The sequence below is a fragment of the Aquarana catesbeiana genome, linkage group LG07 (genome assembly GCF_042186555.1).
Source record: "Aquarana catesbeiana isolate 2022-GZ linkage group LG07, ASM4218655v1, whole genome shotgun sequence".
Lineage (NCBI taxonomy): Eukaryota > Metazoa > Chordata > Amphibia > Anura > Ranidae > Aquarana > Aquarana catesbeiana.
Window position 1 is genome coordinate 95,795,880 of NC_133330.1, and position 22,670 is coordinate 95,818,549.

Consider the following 22,670-nt stretch of genomic DNA (forward strand, 5'->3'; position numbering starts at 1 on the left):
GACTGTGAATAAAGTCTGAAGACACATATGCAAAATTACATCACATGTGAATAAAGTGCAATAGTGCAATCAAAAAATGAATATAGAGCTGGATTCCATCAAAGAAAGTCCCATGGGAGAAAAGAGTGTTTGGAAATGGCGATCATACACCTGACGGCATGACATCCATCACCATAATCAGAAATGGAGGCTTACCGGAAAGCCATAAGGTGTATGATCGTCATTTCCAAACACTCTTTTCTCCCATTGATGGAATCCAGCTCTATACTGTGTGAATTTTTTGTTTGCACTATTGCACTTTATTCACATGTGATCTAATTTTGCATATGTGTCTCAGACTTTATTCACAGTTATTATTTATATATAATTGATTGTCTGCATATTAGTACATTTGTATATTATATATTTATTTATATATTTTTAGCGCTGCACACTTTTTTTTTTTTTACATATATTGTCTGTGCCTGGTGTCTGGGTTATAGTGCACAGCTGCTTATTAAATTTTAGTTCCTAGCGCGGATATACTCTTTACATTTATTCACGAATTCTGACGCTCACAAGCCCATTGTAGGTACTTTTGGCTGTGGACACGGGTCAGCATGGGCACCCTCACCGGTTTGTGGCTAAACAGCTCTATACTCTACAAAACTGTAATGCCCATTTTTTATGCTTTCAAGACATCAACTTAATGGACACCATCTTTACTTGCTATCTAATACTCCACGGACTTTCAAATGCCATTGTAATGAGATAATCAATATTATTTACTTTACTTGTCAGTGATCTTAATGTTTTAGCTGAGTGGACTCCCTAGCCCCAACTAGGATTTTGCCTGGTTTGAAAATCAAGTGGAAGTGCCTGTTTGAGCAGAGCCCAGACCTTAAGGAGGGGGGCTTCAATTTGAATTATGTTGGATGTACCCTCTGCATGGGAAAGCCTTATATAGTTTTATTCTTTTGGATTAATAAAAGTGGTCTAAGAAAAACACAGAAAATCACATGCATCAATGGACTAATTTTTTTGAAGTTAAACCTATAAGTACATTATATACCGTATACATTTGTTAATAGCGTTGCTTATGCTAACAGGCTTCTGCGATGGGACACTGTTTTACTTCGATTCTATTATGGAATTTTACCAAAACAGTTTCTACTAAACGGTTATAAGTTGCCCTGAACTTTGTTTGAATTTGTGATTGCAAGTTGCATAAATGTGATTAAAGTTGCCTAAAAAATGCCATGTGTGTTGCCATTAATGTTATTCATACAAAAATTGCATTCTACCAGTTTGGTGTGAAACAAGGGAGGAATTGAATTGGCTTTTCTTGTACACACAGCAATACCGGATGGCCCCCAAATTCTGCACTGTAGAGGGTTCTTTTGCTTTCTTGGAAGATTCTTCAGAAAGTAAATTGTAGACATATTAACCACTTAAGCTTCGGAAGATTTTACCCCCTTTGTGATCAGGCCATTGTTTGCTATTTGGCACTGCGCTACTTTAACTGGCAATTGTGCGGTCATGCAACACTGCATGCAAATCAAGTTTATATCATTTTTGATTATCACTGGGTTTTTTATATTATATAAACAAAAAAAAGACCCACACGTTTGTAAAAAAAACAATATTTTTTACTTTGTTATGAAACTTATCCAATAATGCAATGCTTTTCTGTGATCTGAACAATATGTCTAATGAATGTTGTCATAAGGAGGGTTCTCTCCATCCTAGTGTGTTCTGTAAACCCTTTAAGCCACTCCCACTGTTTCACAGGATCAGGCCACCAAAATTCATTTTCCCAGTGTGCCCAAAGTCTTTCACAATTCTGCCAATTCTCCTGGTACTGGTAATATTTGACCAACAATAATCACGGTATAAGTGCTGAATCAGTACATATAAGTGAATAAAGGCAGTTAATATGCTAGACAAACAGAGTGGCGGAGCTTGTTGTTCTACAGCTATCCATACATTAACATCTGATTTTAGTCTCCTTTAGATAAACCAGTTAGTTATTTATTGCCTTGCATTCAATTTGTGTCCAATCAAGACTACATAGTTCTTGACAGATGTACAGATGTTTATGCATTTGAACTGTATATTTAGTGGTTTGACCAGAGAGATTCAAACATCAATTGTTTGCTGTGACCTGAAGAAGCCAATCACACGTTAGCTTGCATTAGTCTGCCCACTTTAGGTAGCTGAAAGATAGTTTATAATTGGTTGTCATGGGTTAAAGCATACAATTGTTCTTTTTCTAAAGCTGAAAATGAACCAGATAGTTTTTATACTGTGAAGTTGCCTTATAATTGGTCATTTTAAAATTCACACAAAATTTTCAATCAGTCATGAGAAACGTTGGACATTAAAAAAAAAAAAAAAACTATTGTACATATATCATAATCTCAAACTCTATCCAAAATAAACTGCTAACCCCATGATTACAAGTAATCCAGGTTAAAAAAATAAATACTTCATGTTTTTTTTTTTGTTGTTGTCTTTGGAATAATTCATGAACCATGTCCTTTTCCCTCTGTATTGGTCCATTATATTTTATTTATCCTTCTGTCTCTCCCGTTCACCTTCTTGGTCTCATCAATATAGTTACAGTCCACAGATTGTGATATCCACAAATAAGAGGGAATGACATAACATCCCGAGGTTTACACTCATTTCCAGATAACCAACCATACAGTCCGGAACCTTTCCTAAACCTTCTTCTTTGGCTTTTTTGACAGAAAATGGCTACGTATGAAATTAATCAGTTTGCTTTCTGAAAGGACAAGAGCAGCCAATGTCGCAGCCAGACATAGAGCTCCTACGAAGATGTGTGCAAGATGATATGGCCAGCCCATGTCACAGCACAGATTCACCTGTCAAAGAACAGAAAGAATAAACCAATGGATGCAGGAATTAAAATAACCTTCCAATGTAATCCTACTTTTTCATACTCTCACTATTTCAGTAGCCAGTCAGTCCAACCTGCTGCAGGCCATACACATATGACAATATAATTGTTTGATATAAGAATTGATTCAATTAAAGCACAATGCTTTCAAAATTGTGCATACTAAACAAGTGGTTCAACCCATGACTGTTTTCAATGAAAGGAAGATGTCAACAAACAAATTTAGACAAACCGATCTCTTATCTGCTTTGCCTGGAACAATTATTTTTGGAAAAAAGAAATTTGAAACTGCTGACCGTCTAAAAATTATAATTGTCTGGCTGTTATGGTGACCCTCTTGATTCAATGCTTCTGGTTTACTGACTCGCAGGAAAATCAGAAATACTTAACATGCCCGTTCAGGATTGATGACCCAAAATATTGAGTCAGTATGATGGCCAAGCTGTTTCAAAAGGTCAGAAGCGCCCAACTATAGGCTTCCTCCTTTAAGGGGTCAGGGGACATTTACTTCTATTACCAGTAAAGGCGAACAAAAAAGGCGCAGGCTGATAGTGCTTTAGGCCCTGTCCACATTTGTGCAATCTTGCTGCCGTGAGGTGTATGTGAAACTGCACAGAAGATACACAAGACATCTGTGCTATTTTAGTCAGAGAAAATATGGCACTGTTCTCTTTTCTCTGCATCTTTATCCAGCTGATTTTTTTTTTAGAAGTCTTGCAGGCAGCATTTTGACAAAAACACATATTTGCCATAGAATGTAACTGCTACCAATAAAATTCACAAAGGGCACATCTAAAATGTACTATTCATGAATTTTAAATACAGGAGGTAATCCCTCTGGAGAGTGCATGCATTTTGAATCAGAAACCTGTGAACCAGTCCTAGGGGCATTATCTATAGTACATGGCACCTGGGATTTGTCAATTTGCTTTAGAAAGGTAATTTCTGTATTATGGAGTAATTAGATCTTTGTAGAAATAATGTTATACCTGTGGACCTCACTACTCACAAGATGGCACCATCTTGTTTGTTCAGAAATCTGTATTATTAAATGCCCTTTATCTCCCATCACAAAATGTGAGTGCATTTTAACTTGTTGAATATTTTTTTTTTTGTTTTTTTGTTTTACACTATGGAGTTTTCTTATTACATATGGAATGGCCAGCATTGGAGTCATGTATAGAGAGAGGTGGGAGCCATTGTAACTCTTGTTTAATGGATTGCTGAAGAATCTGCAGACTGTCCAAAGGATGAATGACCTTTATCAAAAAGCGCTGTTTGACCTCCTATTTATACAAGTAGTGGGGTCCATCTCAAAAGGTGAGAGCACATCTGCTGTGGCATGGTGGTGGTGTTTCACAAGCATATGAAGATTATAGAAAGGCATGGTGGATAACTCTTAAAGACACAGTCACAGTGTATTTATCTTTATACATAAAAAAAATTTGAATTTTTTTTGCTTTGAAGGACTGTTTTTTGAATGAATGGGACTTTATTTATTTAAATATTGAAAGGTTATACCGATTCACTTATCACTTGCTGTATATAGTTTTGAAATGCACAACACGGTATTATTTATATTATGTTTGGTTTAATTATAAGTTTGTCATATATTGCTTAAAGGGAGCGTTGCGCCATACTCTCTGGTTCATTTTATGATCTTTGTGAAGTGATTACACATATTGGTGTTTAGCAGCATTTTTTTTCAGATTAATCAGTATGTTTTTCAGCTAATTTTATTAATGGTCATTTATTGGTATAACGAGGGAGTCATATATATTTTTAGTAAGAATACTATGCTGACTGGTTGTTGTATGGATTGTCATTTTCCTATTTTCCCTTTTCACATACATTTTTAAACGTGAATGGAAAAAGTGAACATGGGGTTACCTCTGAATATCCAGTTACTGCAGCACAGAGACAAAGAACACCAACGACAGCAGCGGATGGACGAAGCCCGGCAAGGGGCTGGTAGGGGCTCTCCCTGAAATATCTCCTAATGTAGAGTAAGCTGTGAGTGATCCGTAAGCCCATGTTAAAACAGTTTGCAAAGATAAATCCCACACTTCCTAACCAAAGAGTCATGTAGTAGGAGAGGCAGAGGAAACTGAGGGAAAGGCCCAGCATGACATAATTGTACCTGGAAAAAAAAAAAAAAGGCAGAAAATCAAATAGTAAAACACAAATGCAACACTGGTATGAAACACATTGTTCAAATTTTAGGTGTTACATTGCTGCAAAGTAGGAAACAAATACGCATCAACTCGAGGGATAAAAAAAAAATAAAAAAAATCACACTTGAAATACATATAAGTAAACCATTTTACCTGTCAAAATACTTGGCTATAGTCTATTCCGATAGTCTTGCAATGTGGACACTGCCATCAGACAGTACTGTCCAGTTCTAGACCATCCTGCAGACTAATTTACAAATGAACAAGGAAACTAAGTCCAGGACCCAACACTAGGAGAAGCAGCTCAATTCTAAGGTCATTCCCTTCTTTCTCTTTTCCTCTAGGCATGTTGAGGTTGGCCACATTATTTGAAGTAATAGAACCATAATGGGCTTGGAGTACTGCTGCCTCTCCTCCAAGCTGATGGCTGCTATACAGCGAATTACAAGAGGCTTTTTATGTGAAAAACCTCCACTAAAGGAACATGCTGATAGCCACTGATGACTTATTCTACTGAAGAAGCTAGATGCCCATTTGCAAGGATAATCCAATTACTTCAATCAGTGGCGTCACTAGGGTTGGTGTCACCTGGTGCGGTAATACATGGTGTCACCCCCACACCCCGGCACTAAGCAGGCTAGTGGGTTGGCGTGGTTTCCCCCCCCCTTAATCTACCACAATATATGGAGCTGGGATGTGATTGGGGTGATGGATGGAGCCGGAATTGGATGGTTGGGGGATGGATGGTGCGGGGATGGGATCAGGGGGGGTGGATGACGTGGGTATGGGATCAGGCGGGGGATGTATGGAGCCAGGATGGGATTGAGGAGATGGATGGAGCCGGGATGGGATCAGGATCAGGGGAATGGCTGGAGCGGGTATGGGATCGGGGGCTGGGTGGAGCTGGGAAGGGATGGGGGGAATGAATGGAGCCAGGATGTGATCGGGGGAATGGATAGAGCGGGGATGGGATCGCGGGAATAGATGGAGCCGGGATGGGATTGGGGATGGGATCAGGGGGATGGATGTAGCCGGAAAGGGAACGGGGGGATGGATAGAGGGGTGATGGATGAAGCCAGAATGGGATTGGGAGATGGATGGAGCCGGGATGGGATCAGAGGGGATGGATGAGCGGGTATGGGATCAGGGGGGGTGGATGAGCGGGTATGGGATCGGGGGGGTGGAGGAGCGGGTATAAGATCAGGGGGGGTGGATGAGCGGGTATAAGATCAGGGGGGATGGATGGAGCCGGGATGGGATCAGGGGGGGGTGGATGAGTGGGTATGGGATCAGGGGGGATGGATGGAGCCGGGATGGGATCAGGGGGGGTGGATGAGCAGGTATGGGATCGGTAGGTGGGTGGAGCTGGATGGGATTGGGGGGTGGATGGAGCCAGAATGGGATTTGGGGGTGGATGGATCCGAGATAGGATCTTTGATTTGGGGGGGTGAAAGGATATGTGCTAGGGGGTGCTTTGGGAGGGGAGAGGAATTGCGCTGGGGGGAGGGTGGTCAAACTTCAAATCTGCCCTCTCCTACTTCTAGTACAAGTCCTCTCCAACCCAAAACAAAGAGCACCCCCTAGCACCTATTCTCTAACCCCCCTAAAATCACTCCTGGCAGCATAATTGTTACCTGCCAATGTCCCCAACCACTATGTCCCCCTCCTCTGCAACACTCCTGTTGCATACCTCAGGGCAGGTGCTGTAGCATGGATGGTGTGCATCCACATCCTCGGGTCTTCCTCCCTGCCTGTGTACACCACGTCAGAGTCAACTCAGCCAAGGAGGAAGCTGCAGTGAGTGCAGCCGCGGCCGTGCCATGTGGAGGTGTGTGTGGGGACGGTCGGATCCTGGGCAGCCAGTCTATCTCTGCCTCACTCCCTCCTCCCCCACTCTCCCCGCAGATCGCATAGAGCAGAGGAGAGGAGGAGATCCCGGAAGAGAAGGAGGGAGCCGAGGCGGCGGCGCCCCTCTCAATGCGGCGCCGGTGCCAGTCTGAGCCGGGTGTCACCCTCTGACGGGTGTCACCCGGGTGCGGGCCGCACCCCCCGCACCCCCATAGCAACGCCACTGACTTCAATATTTTGTTGAGTCAAAGACTCTAGAATCACGCAGGTCCCACCTATACCTAACTTTATTTACAGCATGTTTGTTCTGGTCAAACTGGCATATTCAGAAGTGAGTCAATTGCAGCCCATATGTCTCCCAGTACAAGTTTCTTTAATTAGAACATACAGTAAATTGATTAAATGGCTTTGACTCATGGAAAAGGGCTGGCGTTGTCTTTCCTCATCAGCTTTTTGATAATAAAGGCTTATATATTCATTTAATAAACTGGCAGTGAAATACCATCTATCTAACAAATATTTTTTTTGAATACTTGCAGTTGCAGCATGCTCTGCAGAGTCAGGCAGCGACTTTCCTATTAAAATATAAACCCTCCCTAACTATGGCAGTATCCACAAGATGCTCCAAACAGGGACTTATTGGTGACATATACTCCTCCCTACAAGCAACAACTAGCGATAGTACACATGGTGGCAGTTTTGAGCAGTGGTGTAGGGATCTGGAGACCATTAGCGATGAGGAATGGGAGCAAGCTCTGGTGAATTTGACCAGAGTCGCCTTATTCTCCTCACTGTGTCTGGCCCAGTTATTACTATACTCTTCAAAAACGACATACTTGGGGTAAAGCAGCTACACCAAACTGTCCAAGATGTACTATGGAAACGGGCACACACATATGTTGTGGCGTTGCCCTAACCTGCATTGATAGTGAGAGTATATATTCGATACCTTAAACATTCTATGCTCCACACATGTTCATTCAGATCCAAAAATAGTGCTAGGGATTAGATCAGAAAATATCCTCCCATCTGAAATGCATGTGATATGGCTGCGGTCTATGTATATAGCCCGTAAATTCATATTGCGGAAATGGAAATCAAACTCCCCTGAATTTGTTGTAAGTAAGGTATGAGATAACTGTACATATGAGCCGTTAAGGCGTAGTCTCTAAATTGGATATATTGGCTTACCTTATATTGTTGCTAGCTTTATATATGAATAATGTATTTATTAATGTTATATTAAAAGGTCTTAAGTAACAATGATTGTAGAATCTGTAAGGTGCATAGTCAATTCTATTTTTTTCCTTTTTTTTTGTAAATTGTAAAAATGAATAAAATAAAAAAAAAAAAAAAGCTTGTTTGGCTGGGCTTCTCCTATGGATCACAGGAGTGCAATTCATTTTGCACTCCTGTGACCCATTTTCAGCAGAGAGCAGACTGAAGTCCACTCTCTGCTGACGTCAGAGAGATTATTCCAGGCACCATGTCATCCCGACCACGGAGTCTGGATTCGCCAGGTGCCTGGACTGATACCCATCTCAGCCTTGCAGCGAGCCGCTGAGAGCCTGAGATGGCCGCTCCACCATCTCCACAGCTCAGGGCTCCAGTGAGCGAGGAGGAGCAGAGCGGAGTGATGCTGATTGACAGTCTACAGATGTCTGCTCGGGGGAGCTGTGAGAACCGAGCCATTGGCGATGTTCGATCGCTCAGTTCTCAGTGTAGAGGTGCTGGGGGGGGACCGATGCTGCATCCACCCAAGTATAAACCTGCAAGAAAAAAAAAAAAACCCATACTTCTCTTTTAAAAGTTTACAGCAGCAATAAATCACCAAATACACCACTCATTCATGTCATCTGCCCCAGAGGAACTACATTATGATGTAATGTCACTACCAAAGTCATAAGCAGTCTCACTCTAAAGGCCACTTTAGCTAGAAGCATCATGCTCCCCATATTCCTCTCAAATACAGTTACAGTGAACTGGACATAATTCAGAAATCTAAATATATTACCAGGGTTTCCATAAACAAGGAATGATGCTACTTTTTCCACTTTCTCTTCTATGTTACTGTACAGAGATGACATTGAGATAAAGGATCACACAGAGGTAACTGCAATATGCAGTATTGGGTATTCTGTATATGAATACAGGTAAAAGCAAGATGTTTTCCAAAATAAAAATTTAACTATTAGTCATATTTAATTTGTACTTTTAACACTCCTTTTTTTTTTTTTTTTTTACATGCACATGTAAAAGATCAGCTGGATATAAATTATCTTAATATGTGGTAATGTTTTAAAATGTTGGTTTCTGTATATAGTCCTAATCATCTGCAGTACTACTGTACACATGGGTTGTGCATAATACAATGCATATCTATAATTCAGCCAACTGTTTGAAAACAATGCACTCTCTATACAGCTGATATTTTTTTCCAACAGTCAGGCAGGGTCATCATAGTAGGAAAACCACCCTGCGTCTTGTGTCTTATCTACATTTCCCCACATATAATAAGAACATAAAATACAAAAAAGAGCAAACCTGTACAAATGTGAAAATACAATATGGGCTCCATTTGAAGCGTATGTAAAAGCAAAACTTTTATTTCTTAGTTTTGGATGCAGTACGGATGGATTAGAACTATTGTCACATTTTCATTGCTGTGTGGACCTGCTAAAGAAAAATTAACCCTCTTTATTTGTCTTGCTGACCATTGTCACCAAGACAGTAAGGCCCCTTTCACACATGCGGACCGTATGTCCGTATTTCATCCATCCGTTTTCGGATGAAATACGGACATACATGCATCCCTATGGGATAGCGGGTGTCAGCGGATGTACATCCGCTAACACCCGATGTTGTCCGGCTCCGCTCTCGTCCGATTCTGCGGACGGAAGAAAATCCTATTTTTCTATCCGTCTGCAGAGCGGATCGGATGAACACGGACAGACGGTCCGTGTTCCTCCGATCCCCCCATAGGGGAGAGCGGAGATCTGACAGGGCGGTCCCTGCACAGTGTGCGGGTCCCGCCCTGTCATCTGCCTGCTCAGCTGGGGAAAACGGAGCGATCCCCGCTGAGCAGCGGATAAACACGGGGCGGATCAACACGGATCCGTCCCGTGTGAAAGGGGCCTAAGTGATAGGAAATCCAAAATGTTAGAATTGTTGCCAGGACAAGAGTTGAGTTTTAACCCATTTGTGAAAACAAAATATTCATACATTTTCAAGCAGGACATAGGCTGTGCAGTCAGACTGAAGTTTCATGGGCATTTATTGAACTCTGCTTTAACATGAGAGAATGCTTCAACCTAACCATCAGTCCGGTCATACATGTTTGTATGATGGTATGATTTTCTATGTTCAACAAGTGTAATACATAAAAGTATAATTAAAGTGGGGTTCCACCCAAAAAAACAAACATACCTGAAAAATTAAAAAAAAAAAAAAAACAAAAAAAAAAAAAACATTTGGATATATTTTTTTTTTTTTACTTACCTCTAAATGCCTGTTGCTAGGTGGTCCCTCGTAGTCTGCCTCTTCCTTTGCCTGGGCTGGTGACATCACTTCCGCCTCGGCACAGGAAGGGCTTCGCTCTGTTCCCTCCCTCCTGTCAATCATCTGGGACCCATTACAGGTCCCAGGTGATTGAGCGGCCAATCACGGCGCGCGGCGCCGCTCGCGCATGCGCAGTGGGTGCCAGGCTGTGAGCCACAGCCCGGAGCCCACAGTTGAAATGCCAGCGCCGACGAGCGGAGGGGGGGGACGAGCGGGGCTTCGATCCCCCGCATCGCTGGACCCAGGGACAGGTAAGTGTCCAATTAAAAGTCAGCAGCTGCAGTATTTGTAGCTGCTGACTTTTAATTTTTTTTTTTTTTAATGGACCCCCTGGGTGGAACCCCACTTTAAAGGCAAAAAGGTTTTTTTAGTTTTGGATGAAGGGAAGACAGATTAGAGAGCTTGTCAGTTTTTATTGCAGTCGGTGCCCCCATTAAGGAGATTCACCCTCTCTATTTGTCCTGTTTACCATGATCACTGAAAGTAAAAGAAGATCTCTAATTTTGTGTTGTCCCCAGAAAAGTAATAGCAGGTAAATCTTTCAATGGGGGGTCCCCAAGAAATTCCCTTAATTTGCAGGGATTTCCTCTAACTTCCTGTTTCGCTATGAGACAGGAAGTGAAGGGAAATCTCCCCAATGGGACATAGCGGGGAAAAAGAACAAAAAAACGACAGGGCTATAACCCTCCCTTAATCTATCCAAAATGGAAAAAAAAAAAAAAAAAAAAAAAAAAAAAAGGTTTTGCCTATAGTTCTACTTTAAAGGAAAAGTAAGGCCACAGCTATTTTGGACCTCCTTCTCCTTGGGATTACAGGAATGCACTTCGTTCTCCCCTCCTGTGACCCGTATTCAGCTGGTCCACGCTCTCAAGAAATCCTGACTTTAACATTGGAATCCACCCAGATGACTGGACAGGAAGCTGGCCCAGCCTCTCAGTGTGCTGCGGAGAGCCTGAGCTAGCCGCTTCCACCTCCTCCACAGCCCAGCCTTCCAGTAAGCGCTGGAGGGGCAGAGCATAGAGCTGGGGACTGACAGTCCCCAGCTCTCTGCTCAGTGAAGACAGAGAACTGAGCAATCAGCGGTCTTTGATCGCTCAGTTCTCGGTCTTAGAGATGGTGGGGGACAGATACAGCATCGTACCAATGCTGCATCAACCCAGGTGAGTATCAATGTTTGTTTTTTTTTCTAATCCCAAATTTCTCTTTAAGGCTCGATTCACATCTATGCACGCTGCTTTTGAGCGTTTCTGCAGTGATTTTTGAAGTGCTTGCTGCGTTTTTACCACGATTTTAAAACAATTTGCGTTTTTTTTGTTTTACACTTTATACAACTGGTTGCTAAGGAGGGGGCCAGGAAGCCAGCCGCCGGGTCCTTAACAATCGATGAGTCATCAGCTGTCAGTGGGCTTCCCTGCTAAATGTAAAAAAAATCCCCCCAAGTCCATACCAGGCCCTTGGGTCTAGTATGGATTCGGAGGGGACCCCCCACTCCAATATAATAAAAAAATAAACATGGCGTGGGGTCCCCGCCAAAATCCATACCAGACCCTTATCCAAGCATGCAGCCCGACAGGTCAGGAAAGGGAGGGGACGAGCGAGCGTTCCCCCCCCCTCCTGAACCATACCAGGCCGCATTCCCTCAACATGGGGGGGTGGGTGCTTTGGGGCACCCACCCCCCCATGTTGAGGGCATGTGGCCTGGTATGGTTCAGAAGGGGGGGGAGCGCTCGCTAGTCACTTTCCTGATCTGCTGGGCTGAATGCTCGGATAAGGGTCTGGAATGGATTTTGGGGGGGACCCCACGCCACAGTTTTTTTTCACTATTTTTTAGCTGGCAATTCTTTTTTTTTTACATTCAGCGGGGAAGTCCCCTGACAGCAGATGACTCATCAGCTGTTAAGGATGCGGCGGCTGGCTTCCCAGCCCCCTCCTTAGCAACCAGTTATATAAAATGAACGCACAGTTCAAAAGAAATAAAATTGCAGCAAAATCGCGGTACTTGCGTTTTGGATGCAGGTCCATTGAAGTCTATTACATGCAAAGTGCTGATTTTTGCGGGTAAAAAAGTCCGACCCTTTCCAAAAACGCAGAGGCACAAAAATGCATTGATGAGAACATGTTCCATAGGAACTAATGTTAAAAATTGTCCCTGCATTTCTGCAAAATGCACCAAAAAACGCATTAGGGTCAATCGAGCCTAAAACATGCTGATCCATATTATACTGTAAAAGGATGCACTCACCTGTCTACTTCCTCCTTACTCATTGAAGCAAAGGTAAAACATTCAGTAACGCCATTAATAGCCAGCAAGAGAACATACAGACAGAAGCAGCGCAGAAGAACAGGACCTGGAAAAAATACACACAGAATTAATTGGCAGTACCTTACTAATATTTTCAGAATATCAGCATTTGTACTGAACTTGTGCAATCATTGCAGCAGCCCATTTAGAACACTGTCTACGTCTATGGCACTGCTAATTTGTTATAGATCTGTTGTACTGGCCAAAAGGTATATATCTCACTTTGTTATTATTCAAGTGATGGGCTCTTTAACCACTTGCCGACCGCCTAATGCAGATATACTGTGGCAGAATGGCACGGGCAGGCAAAATCACGTACCTGGTACGTGATCTGCCTCCCGCAGGCGGGGGGGTGCATCGCCAAGCCCCCCCCCCCCCCCCCGGTGCCCGAGGAGGACGCCATTGTTAGGGGAGGGATCCATGCTGAGGGGGAGGCCACTCATTCGTGGCCACCACCTCGCGATCGCTCCCAACTAATAGAATCTTCCTCTGCCTCTGTAATGTAAACAGCGGCAGAGGAAGTGATGTCATCTCTCCTCGTGTCGGTCTTTTTCGTTCCGACGCCGGGGAGAGAAGACATCCAAGTAAGTGCACCAAACACTACACTTACAGTAGAGCACTGTAGGCACACTTTTCACCCCCCCCAATCACCCCCTGATCACCCCCCAGTACATCCTGTCACAGTGACACCAACAGCATTTTTTTTTTTACTGATTATTGCATTGGTGTCAGTTTGTGACAGTTATAGGTGGAAGGGCAGTTAGCGTTAGCCCCCTTTGGGTCAAGGATACCCCCCTAACAAAGTTTTAACCCCTTGATCACCCCCCGTCGCCAGTGTCACTAAGCGATCGTTTTTCTGATCGCTGTATTAGTGTCACTGGTGACGCTAGTTAGGGAGGCAAGTATTTAGGTTCACCGTCAGCGCCCCCATATACTACCTAATAAAGGTTTTAACTCCCTGATTGCCCCCTAGTTAACCCTTTCACCAGTGATCACCGTATAACTGTTACGGGTGATGCTGGTTAATTTGCTTTTTATAGTTTCAGGGCACCCACCGTTTATTACCTAATAAAGGTTTAACCCCCTGATCGCCTGGCAGTGATATAAGTTAAGTTTTAGGGTCAGATAGAGTCTGCGTCGCCCCAGGCAGCGTCAGGTTAGTGCCAGTACCGCTAACACCCACGCACGCAGTATACACCTCCCTTAGTGGTATAGTATCTGAACGGATCAATATCCCCAGCAGTTTGGGGTTCCCAAAAACGCAGTGTTAGCGGGATCAGCCCAGATACCTGCTAGCACCTGCGTTTTGCCCCTCGGCCCAGGCCTGCCCAGCCCACCCAAGTGCAGTATCGATCGATCACTGTCACTTACAAAACACTAAACACACATAACTGCAGCGTTCGCAGAGTCAGGCCTGATCCCTGCGATCGCAAACAGTTTTTTTGATAGCGTTTTGATAGAGTCGCTAACATTCAGGAGCTTATTTTCCTGTGAGTCTCACTAGTGTACCACTAAATTTAGAGCCCAAAATGGCAAATCGAAGGTACACTAGTGAAGAGGCCTACACGTTTCTGAGCATGACAGATAGTGAAGAGGAAGACACTCATGTGTCAGATTCAGGCTCAGAATACGATCCTGTAGACGACAGCGGCTCCATGACAGATAGCTCTGACGACTGAGTTGTGGTTCCTGCCAAGGTCAGGCGTACCAGACCCCGAACTTCTTCTTCTATCGTTGATGTGCAAAAACCGCAGGTCCCTCGTATGGAGCAAAGCAGTACTAGCGCCGCCATTCCTTCTGGTGAACTGGCAAGCACCAGCGGCCTAGTACATCCTGGTCGCACATCCAGCACTGCAGTATCACGTGGTGACGTAGCGAGTCCCATAAGTGCAGTTCAAGCTGGCGAGGTGGCAAGCACTAGTAGTGTCCCGCTGCCACCAACAAGATGAACACAGGCCTGTCGTGCCCATAGTGCCCTTCCTGCTGCATACGCCAATCCTAAATGGGAACCCACCACTTCTGCAGCACCCGTACTTCCCCCATTCACTGGCCAACCTGGCATTCAGGTGGAAACAGTTGATTTTACGTCACTTGATTTTTATTCGCTGTTTTTCACCGAAGATCTCTATAGATCTATTGTGGACCAAAGCAATTTGTACGCCGGTCAACACATCGCCACTATTCCCCAGTCCTCCCTTGCCAGAGATTGGAGACCAATTACGGTCTCCGAATTTAAGCTCTTTCTGGGCCTTTCCCTCAACACGGGCATAACTAAAAAGAGTGAGTTGTGGTCATATTGGTCCACTGATCCAATTCACCATGTGCCCTTGTTCTCTGCCTCCATGACCAGGGCACGATACGAGCAGATTTTGCGGTTCATGCACTTCAATGACAACGAACTCTGTCGTCCTCATGGAGACCCTGGATACGATCGGCTCTACAAAATTTGGCCCCTCGTAAACCACTTCAACCAAGGTTTTGCAGACTTGTTTACTCCCCATCAAGTTGTCTGCGTTGATGAGTCCCTGATTAAGTTTTCTGTCCGCTTGTCATTCAAACAGTACCTTCCCAGCAAGTGTGCCAGATACGGGGTCAAGATGTATAAGCTCTGTGACAGGGACACAGGCTACACATGTAGTTCTATGGTTTACGAGGGAAAAGATAGTCACGTAGAGCCGACAAACTGCCCTAACTACATAGGAAGCGCTGGCAAGATTGTGTGGGATAGGTGTCACCCTTATTCGGAAAGGGGTACCACTTATACGTGGACATTACATGGACTCGTGCCACTTTTTTGATCATCAGATTGGAGCATGTGGCACCGTGCGACCTTATGGGGCTTTCCCCAGCGGCTTGTAGATTCCAGTCTTAGGCTGGGGGGGGGGGGGGGGGAAGAGCCTGCTTGCAGTGTAATAATTTGCTCGCTATGAAGTGGAGGGATAATAATGTTTTCGTTCTTACCTCCCTTCATGCAGACACGACGGTCCAAATTACTACGGCGACTGGTGTTGTGGAGAAACCCCTCTGTGTCCAGGAATATAACCAAAATATGGGAGGGGTGGACCTCAACGACCAGTTGCTGGTGCCGTACCTAGTTGCCGGTAAGGCCAGACGCTGGTACAAGAAAGCTTCAGGATGGACTGGATCCTTCCTTAAATTCCAGGAAGAGATCGTCAGAGCCCTTCTGTTTCCAGAAGGTGCTCCACCTCACCTTCCCCAGCCAAATGCAGTAAGCCGGCTGCATGAGAAGCATTTTCTTTATGTCCTCCCGAGTACCCCTCCCCAACAAGCCCCCCAAAAAAGATGTCGTGTCTGCAGCAAGCGCGGATATAGGCGTGACACCCGCTATTATTGTCCCTCCTGTCCTGACAATCCTGGTCTTTGCATTGGTGAATGTTTTGAGCGCTACCATACACTAGTTGAGTATTAGCGTAGGGTACAGCACTGCACAGACTAGGCACACTTTCACAGGGTCTCCCAAGATGCCATCGCATTTTGAGAGACCCGAACCTGGAGCCGGTTACAGTTACAAAAAAAGTGTAAAAAAAAAAAAAAAAAAAAAAACACACAAAAAAAAATATAGAATAAAAAAAAACAAAAATAGTTGTCGTTTTATTGTTCTCTCTCTATTCTCTCTCTATTGTTCTGCTCTTTTTTACTGTATTCTATTCTGCAATGTTTTATTGTTATTATGTTTTATCATGCTTTATAGGTATGCAATTTTTTTATACTTTACTGTTTACCGTGTTTTATCGTTAACCATTTTTTTGTTTTCAGGTACGTCTTTCAGCTGCAGAGCAGATTTATTTATCTGCGCTGTCGTGTCGGAGGTGAGTTCACCACCACAGTTACATACTTCAGCATATATGCCGAAGTATGGGGGCAGCAGGGGAGGAGGAGCAATCCTGCCTTTTGTGGGAGGATGCCCCCATGCTTCGGCATATATATATATATATATATATATATATATATATATATATATATATATATATATATATATATATATATATATATATATATATATATATATATGGCACAGGTTGCATTAAAAAATGTTTTATTTTTTACTATGTTTTTTTCGTATTTGCTTTGCAGGTATGGTAAGTCTTACTGTTATACTGCACGATAAGAAAAAAAAAAAAAAAAAGAGAGCGCACCAGCCTAGTGCATTATCCTAAGGTAAATTTATTAAAACCAAGATTAAAATCTACTCACAAAGGTAGGAAGAAAAAAAAAAAATCACACTATATACAGTCACAAGGCGATTGGTCCACTGGTAGCAGTTTCCAGGTCCTAGGAAGAGGACGTACGAACCGCTGCTTGCTAACGCGTTTCGAAGGTGTCCCTTCTTCATCAGAGCCTTTATCGTTCACTACTAGGATAATCCCATCCTGGAGAGCAGCAAGGCTGAAATTCACTGTCCTTTCTGAACCCTTGGGATCATCTAGCTTACACATCTGTGCGCAAGAGTATTTGCTTCTGTATTACTGTTATATTGTAATGTTACTTTGTTTTACTGTTAACCATCATTTGCTTAGCAGGTATGCCATTCAGTTGCAGTGAGTATTTATTCATCTTGACAGCAACAGCGTTTGCTCCCATGATACGTAAAGCCGTGACTCCAGCGCTGTAGGAGATGATTTCACCACCACAGTTAAAAAAAAAAAAAAAAGAGCATATATGCCAAAGCATGGGGGCAGCAGGGGTGGAGGAGCGATTTGCTCTTACCTTTTGGGGCGGTTGCCCCCATGCTTTGGCATATATAAACGGTGCATGTATGCCCATCATTACAAGTGGGTGAACGAAGGGAGGTATTCTAATGGTGGGCATACCCACTGATCAATCTCTTTTTCGTTCAGCTCATAGGCTGCATGAAAAAAAAGTTTACAATATATGCCCAACAAGGACCAGCAACGTACTGGTATGTTGCTGGAATTTGAGTGGTTATACCAGAATGATGCCTGCAGGTTTAGGTATCATCTTGGTATCATTCTTTTCAGCCAGCGGTCGGCTTTCATGTAAAAGCAATCCTAGCGGATAATTAGCCTCTAGACTGCTTTTACAAGCAGTGGGAGAGAATGCCCCCCCCCCACCGTCTTCCATGTTTTTCTCTGGCTCTCCTGTCCCAACAGGAAACCTGAGAATGCAGCCGGTGATTCAGCCAGCTGACTATAGAGCTGATCAGAGACCAGAATGGCTCCAAACATCTCTATGGCCTAAGAAACCGGAAGCTACGAGCATTTCATGACTTAGATTTCGCCGGATGTAAACAGCGCCATTGGGAAATCATTTTATCACACCGATCTTGGTGTGGTCAGATGCTTTGAGGGCAGAGGAGAGATCTAGGGTCTAATAGACCCCAATTTTTTCAAAAAAAGAGTACCTGTCACTACCTATTGCTATCATAGGGGAGATTTACATTCCCTGAGATAACAATAAAAATGATTGAAAAAAAACAAAAAAAAAATGAAAGGAACAGTTTAAAAATAAGATAAAAAAGCAAAGCACCCTTGTCCCCCCTGCTCTCGCGGAAAGGCGAACGCAAGCGTCGGTCTGGCATCAAATGTAAACAGCAATTGCACCATGCATATGAGGTATCACCGCGAAGGTGAAGGTCAGATCGAGGGCAGTAATTTTAGCAGTAGACCTCCTCTGTAAATCTGAAGTGGTAACCTATTAAGGCTTTTAAAATGTATTTAGTTTGTCGCCACTGCACGTTTGTGCGCAATTTTAAAGCATGTCGTGTTTGGTATCCATGTACTCGGCCTAAGATCATCTTTTTTATTTCATCAAACATTTGGGCAATATAGTGTGTTTTAGTGCATTAAAATTTAAAAAAGTGTGTTTTTCCCCCAAAAAAATGCATTTGAAAAATCGCTGCGCAAATACTGTGCGAAAAAAAAAATGAAACGCCCACCATTTTAATCTGTAGGGCATTTGCTTTAAAAAAATATATAATGTTTGGGGGTTCAAAGTAATTTACTTGCAAAAAAAAAATTTTTTTATGTAAATAAAAAGTGTCAGAAAGGGCTTTGTGTTCAAGTGGTTAGAAGAGTGGGTGATATGAAATGTTGTGCATAAAATGCCAGGACAGTTCAACCCCCCCCCCAAATGACCCCATTTTGGAAAGTAGATACCCCAAGCTATTTGCTGAGAGGCATGTCGAGTCCATGGAATATTTTATATTGTGACACAAGTTGTGGGAAAAAGACAAAATTTTTTTTTTTTTTTTTTTGCACAAAGTTGTCACTAAATGATATATTGCTCAAACATGCCATGAGAATATGTGAAATTACACCCCAAAATACATTCTGTTGCTTCTTCTCAGTACAGGGATTCCACATGTGAGACTTTTTGGGAGCCTAGCTGCGTACGGGACCCCGAAAACCAAGCACCGCCTTCAGGCTTTCTAAGGGCGTAAATTTTTGATTTCACTCTTCACTGCCTATCACAGTTTCGGAGGCCATGGAAAAAAAATGGAATGACCCCATTTTAGAAAGTAGACACCCCAAGCCATTTGCTGAGAGGTATAGTGAGTATTTTGCAGACCTCACTTTTTGTCACAAAGTTTTGAAAAATAAAAAAATAAAAAATAAATACATTTTTCTTGTCTTTCTTCATTTTCAAAAACAAATGAGAGCTGCAAAATACTCACCATGCCTCTCAGCAAATAGCTTGGGGTGTCTACCTTCCAAAATGGGGTCATTTGGGGGGGGGGGGGGTTGTGCCATCTGGGCATTTTATGGCCTTCAAAATTGTGATAGGTAGTGAGGAGTGAAATCAAAAATTTACGCCCTTAGAAATCCTGAAGGTGGTGATTGGTTTTTTGGGGCCCCGTACGTGGCTAGGCTCCCAAAGAGTCCCACACATGTGGTATCCCGTACTCAGGAGAATCAGCAGAATGTATTTTGGGGTGTAATTCCACATATGCCCATGGCATGTTTGAGCAATACATCATTTAGTAACAACTTTGTGCAAAAAAAAAAGAAAGTTCGTAATTTTCCTGCAACCAATGGCAAAATATAAAATATTCCATGGACTCAACATGCCTCTCAGCAAATAGCTTGGGGTGTCTACTTTCCAAAATGGGGTCATTTGGGGGGGGGGGGGGGGGTTGTGCCATCTTGTCATTTTATGGCCTTCAAAACTGTGATAGGTAGTGAGGAGTGAAATCAAAAATTTACGCCCTTAGAAATCCTGAAGGCGGTTTTTTCGTACGCGGCTAGGCTCCCAAAAAGTCCCACACATGTGGTATCCCCATACTCAGGAGAAGCAGCAGAATGTATTTTGGGGTGTAATTTCACATATAACCATGGCATGTGTGAGCAATATATCATTTAGTGACAACTTTTAGTAATTTTTTTTTTTTTTATCATTATTTAATCACTTGGGACAAAAAAATGTAATATTTAATGGGCTCAACATGCCTCTCAGCAATTTCCTTTCCAAAATGGGGTCATTTGGGGGGGGGGGGTTTGTACTGCCCTGCCATTTTAGGACCTCAAGGAATTACATAGGCAGTCATAAACTAAAAGCTGTGTAAATTACAGAAAATGTACCCTAGTTTGTAGACGAGATAACTTTTGCGCAAACCAATAAATATACACTTATTGACATTTTTTTTACCAAAGACATGTGGCCGAATACATTTTGGCCTAAATGTATGACTAAAATTGAGTTTTTTGGATTTTTTTTATAACAAAAAGTAGAAAATATCATTTTTTTTTCAAAATTTTGGGTCTTTTTCCGTTTATAGCGCAAAAAATAAAAACCGCAGAGGTGATCAAATATCATCAAAAGAAAGCTCTATTTGTGGGAAGAAAAGGACGCAAATTTCGTTTGGGTACAGCATTGAATGACATCACAATTAGCAGTTAAAGCGATGCAGTGCCAAATTGGAAAAAATGCTCTGGTCAAGAAGGGGGTAAATCCTTCCGAAGTGGTTAAAGAGCTACTGCCGGGTAGTGAGTTGACAGCTAAGGAAATGGAACAGAGAGAAGTGTAAATAGTGATGAGAGGTGAATGCTGCAGCTGTTTGAATAGTGAAGCAAGGAATAGGTTGAAGGCATTGGAGCTTTCAACTTGGCAGCTCATATCATTCTAGCATCACATCTTACTTTAAGATTAAAGTGAACCTGTGGCCTGGGTATGGACATTCAAGTATTTCCATAATCCTAACAAACAGTGAATGTAGCTGAAGGCACTGTGGATCACTTCATCCACAAAATACACAGCAGAATCACCAAAGGCATCTAACAGCTTCTCTTGGCAGCTAAGCTCATTCTGCTCCCCCTCAATCCTTATAATGACTAATGTAAACAGGAAGGGAACACAATGAGCTGAGATGCCTGAAATAACGAATTTGTCAACTCCAAAGCTTTTGCTTGAACTTTGAGGATAAATTGCTCCATTGCCTGCAGCTACAGAATCATTTAAATCTCACTTACTGCTTGGTAGGAATATGTAAATAATTGAATGTCCATAGCTTGGCCATAGGTCCACTCTAAAACCTTATAATTTTATTTTGTTTAGTTAGAGCAGAAAAGTTTAGAGATTCTATTGTTTTTTATTTTTTTTTTATTGATGTCTATGTCACTGTTGGGGAGATTTCCCATCGCGCTACATCTATCAGGGACACAGACCAGAACAAACATGCGTCAAAGAAGGAAAAAACTAACAGATTATGTCCCGTTTCACACTTGTGCGATGCGGGAACCCTGCAAATCCACTGCAGGTTCCCGCATCACACCTGACACGTGAAGCAGTTCACACTGTCATATGCAAACTGCTGGGAGTGTCAATACAATGTTAATGACACCCTCATTTCAGTTCGCATATTGCACTGCGATCTGACAGTTCGGACATGAATCGGATCGCATGGGTGTGAACACCCATGCGATCCGATTCTGGTGCGGAACAAAAAAAGGGTCCTGTGTGAGTTTGGTCTGAATGTGATGCAAATTCAGCCATACTATCTGTATGGCTGAAATCACATTGCACGGACATCGCATGTGATTTGCACTGTGGTGCGAATCACATGCGATCTTGCAGAGCGCACTAATGTGAACCGAAGCTGAAGGTTTAGAGCTAAAAAAAAATGTTATTGCTGCCAATGCCTTTCTGTCCTGTTAACACCCTGCATTACTTGCTTGGGCATCACAGGAAGTGAGAGAAACTCTCGCCAAAAGAATCACAGACAAACAAAAACCTGTTACAAGCAAAAAAGAAAGCACTTTATTTTGCTGCTTCTACTGAAGTAGGGCAATCCACAGCTGTAGCCATGAGAAAAGCACAAAAGAAAGGGAGCAATGATTTTGTGAATTAAAAAAACAAAACAAAAGAAAAACATTTTTTATTTGAAAGAAAGTATAGAACATTTAAAGTGACATCAGAGTTCAATGGCATCAGCATACTGGGGTTACATGTTTTATTGGAATTACATTTTTTTTTTAATGCACTAGGTCAGTTGCTTTTCTTGGTGCCTGGAGCTATGCATTACTATAACTTAACATGTGACTGGAGCAGAGGTAGGCAACCTTTCAGAGATCTACCTGGACAACATGGAGGAAATCCATGGAGGAAATCAAAGATCCCTGGGAAGGTGGGGGGACTGCGTTGTTCTCCCTCTTTAAAAATAACAATAAAAAATATCAAGCCCAATAAAAAGACGGCATGAAGAACACAGTGTGTCACAGTAATGTCTTCTTCCCTACTTCAAATTACACCCCCCCCCACTGTAGTATCCTCTGCTTTCCCCCACAGTGATATCCTCTGCCCCCTTTTACATCACCCCCCCCTCCCACTGTAGTGTTTTCAGCCCCTCTGCCCCCTCCTCACACAGCAAGTGTCCTCTGCCTTCCTCCCCCACACACACAGTGGTGTCCTC

At 42.9% G+C, this 22,670-nt stretch overlaps 1 protein-coding gene across 1 annotated transcript in view; it reads right to left on the reverse strand.

The window, feature by feature from the left end:
* Positions 1 to 1,606: 1,606 nt before the first annotated feature.
* RFT1 (RFT1 glycolipid translocator homolog) overlaps positions 1,607 to 22,670 on the reverse strand; it is a 66,831-nt gene continuing 45,767 nt past the window's right edge. The window contains exons 11-13 of the mRNA XM_073592510.1: positions 12,725 to 12,830; positions 4,793 to 5,042; positions 1,607 to 2,867 (exon numbers count right to left, since the gene is read on the reverse strand). Of these exons, the coding sequence (XP_073448611.1) occupies positions 2,703 to 2,867; positions 4,793 to 5,042; positions 12,725 to 12,830 (521 nt within the window). The 3' untranslated portion in view covers positions 1,607 to 2,702. The remainder of the gene's footprint in view (positions 2,868 to 4,792; positions 5,043 to 12,724; positions 12,831 to 22,670) is intronic.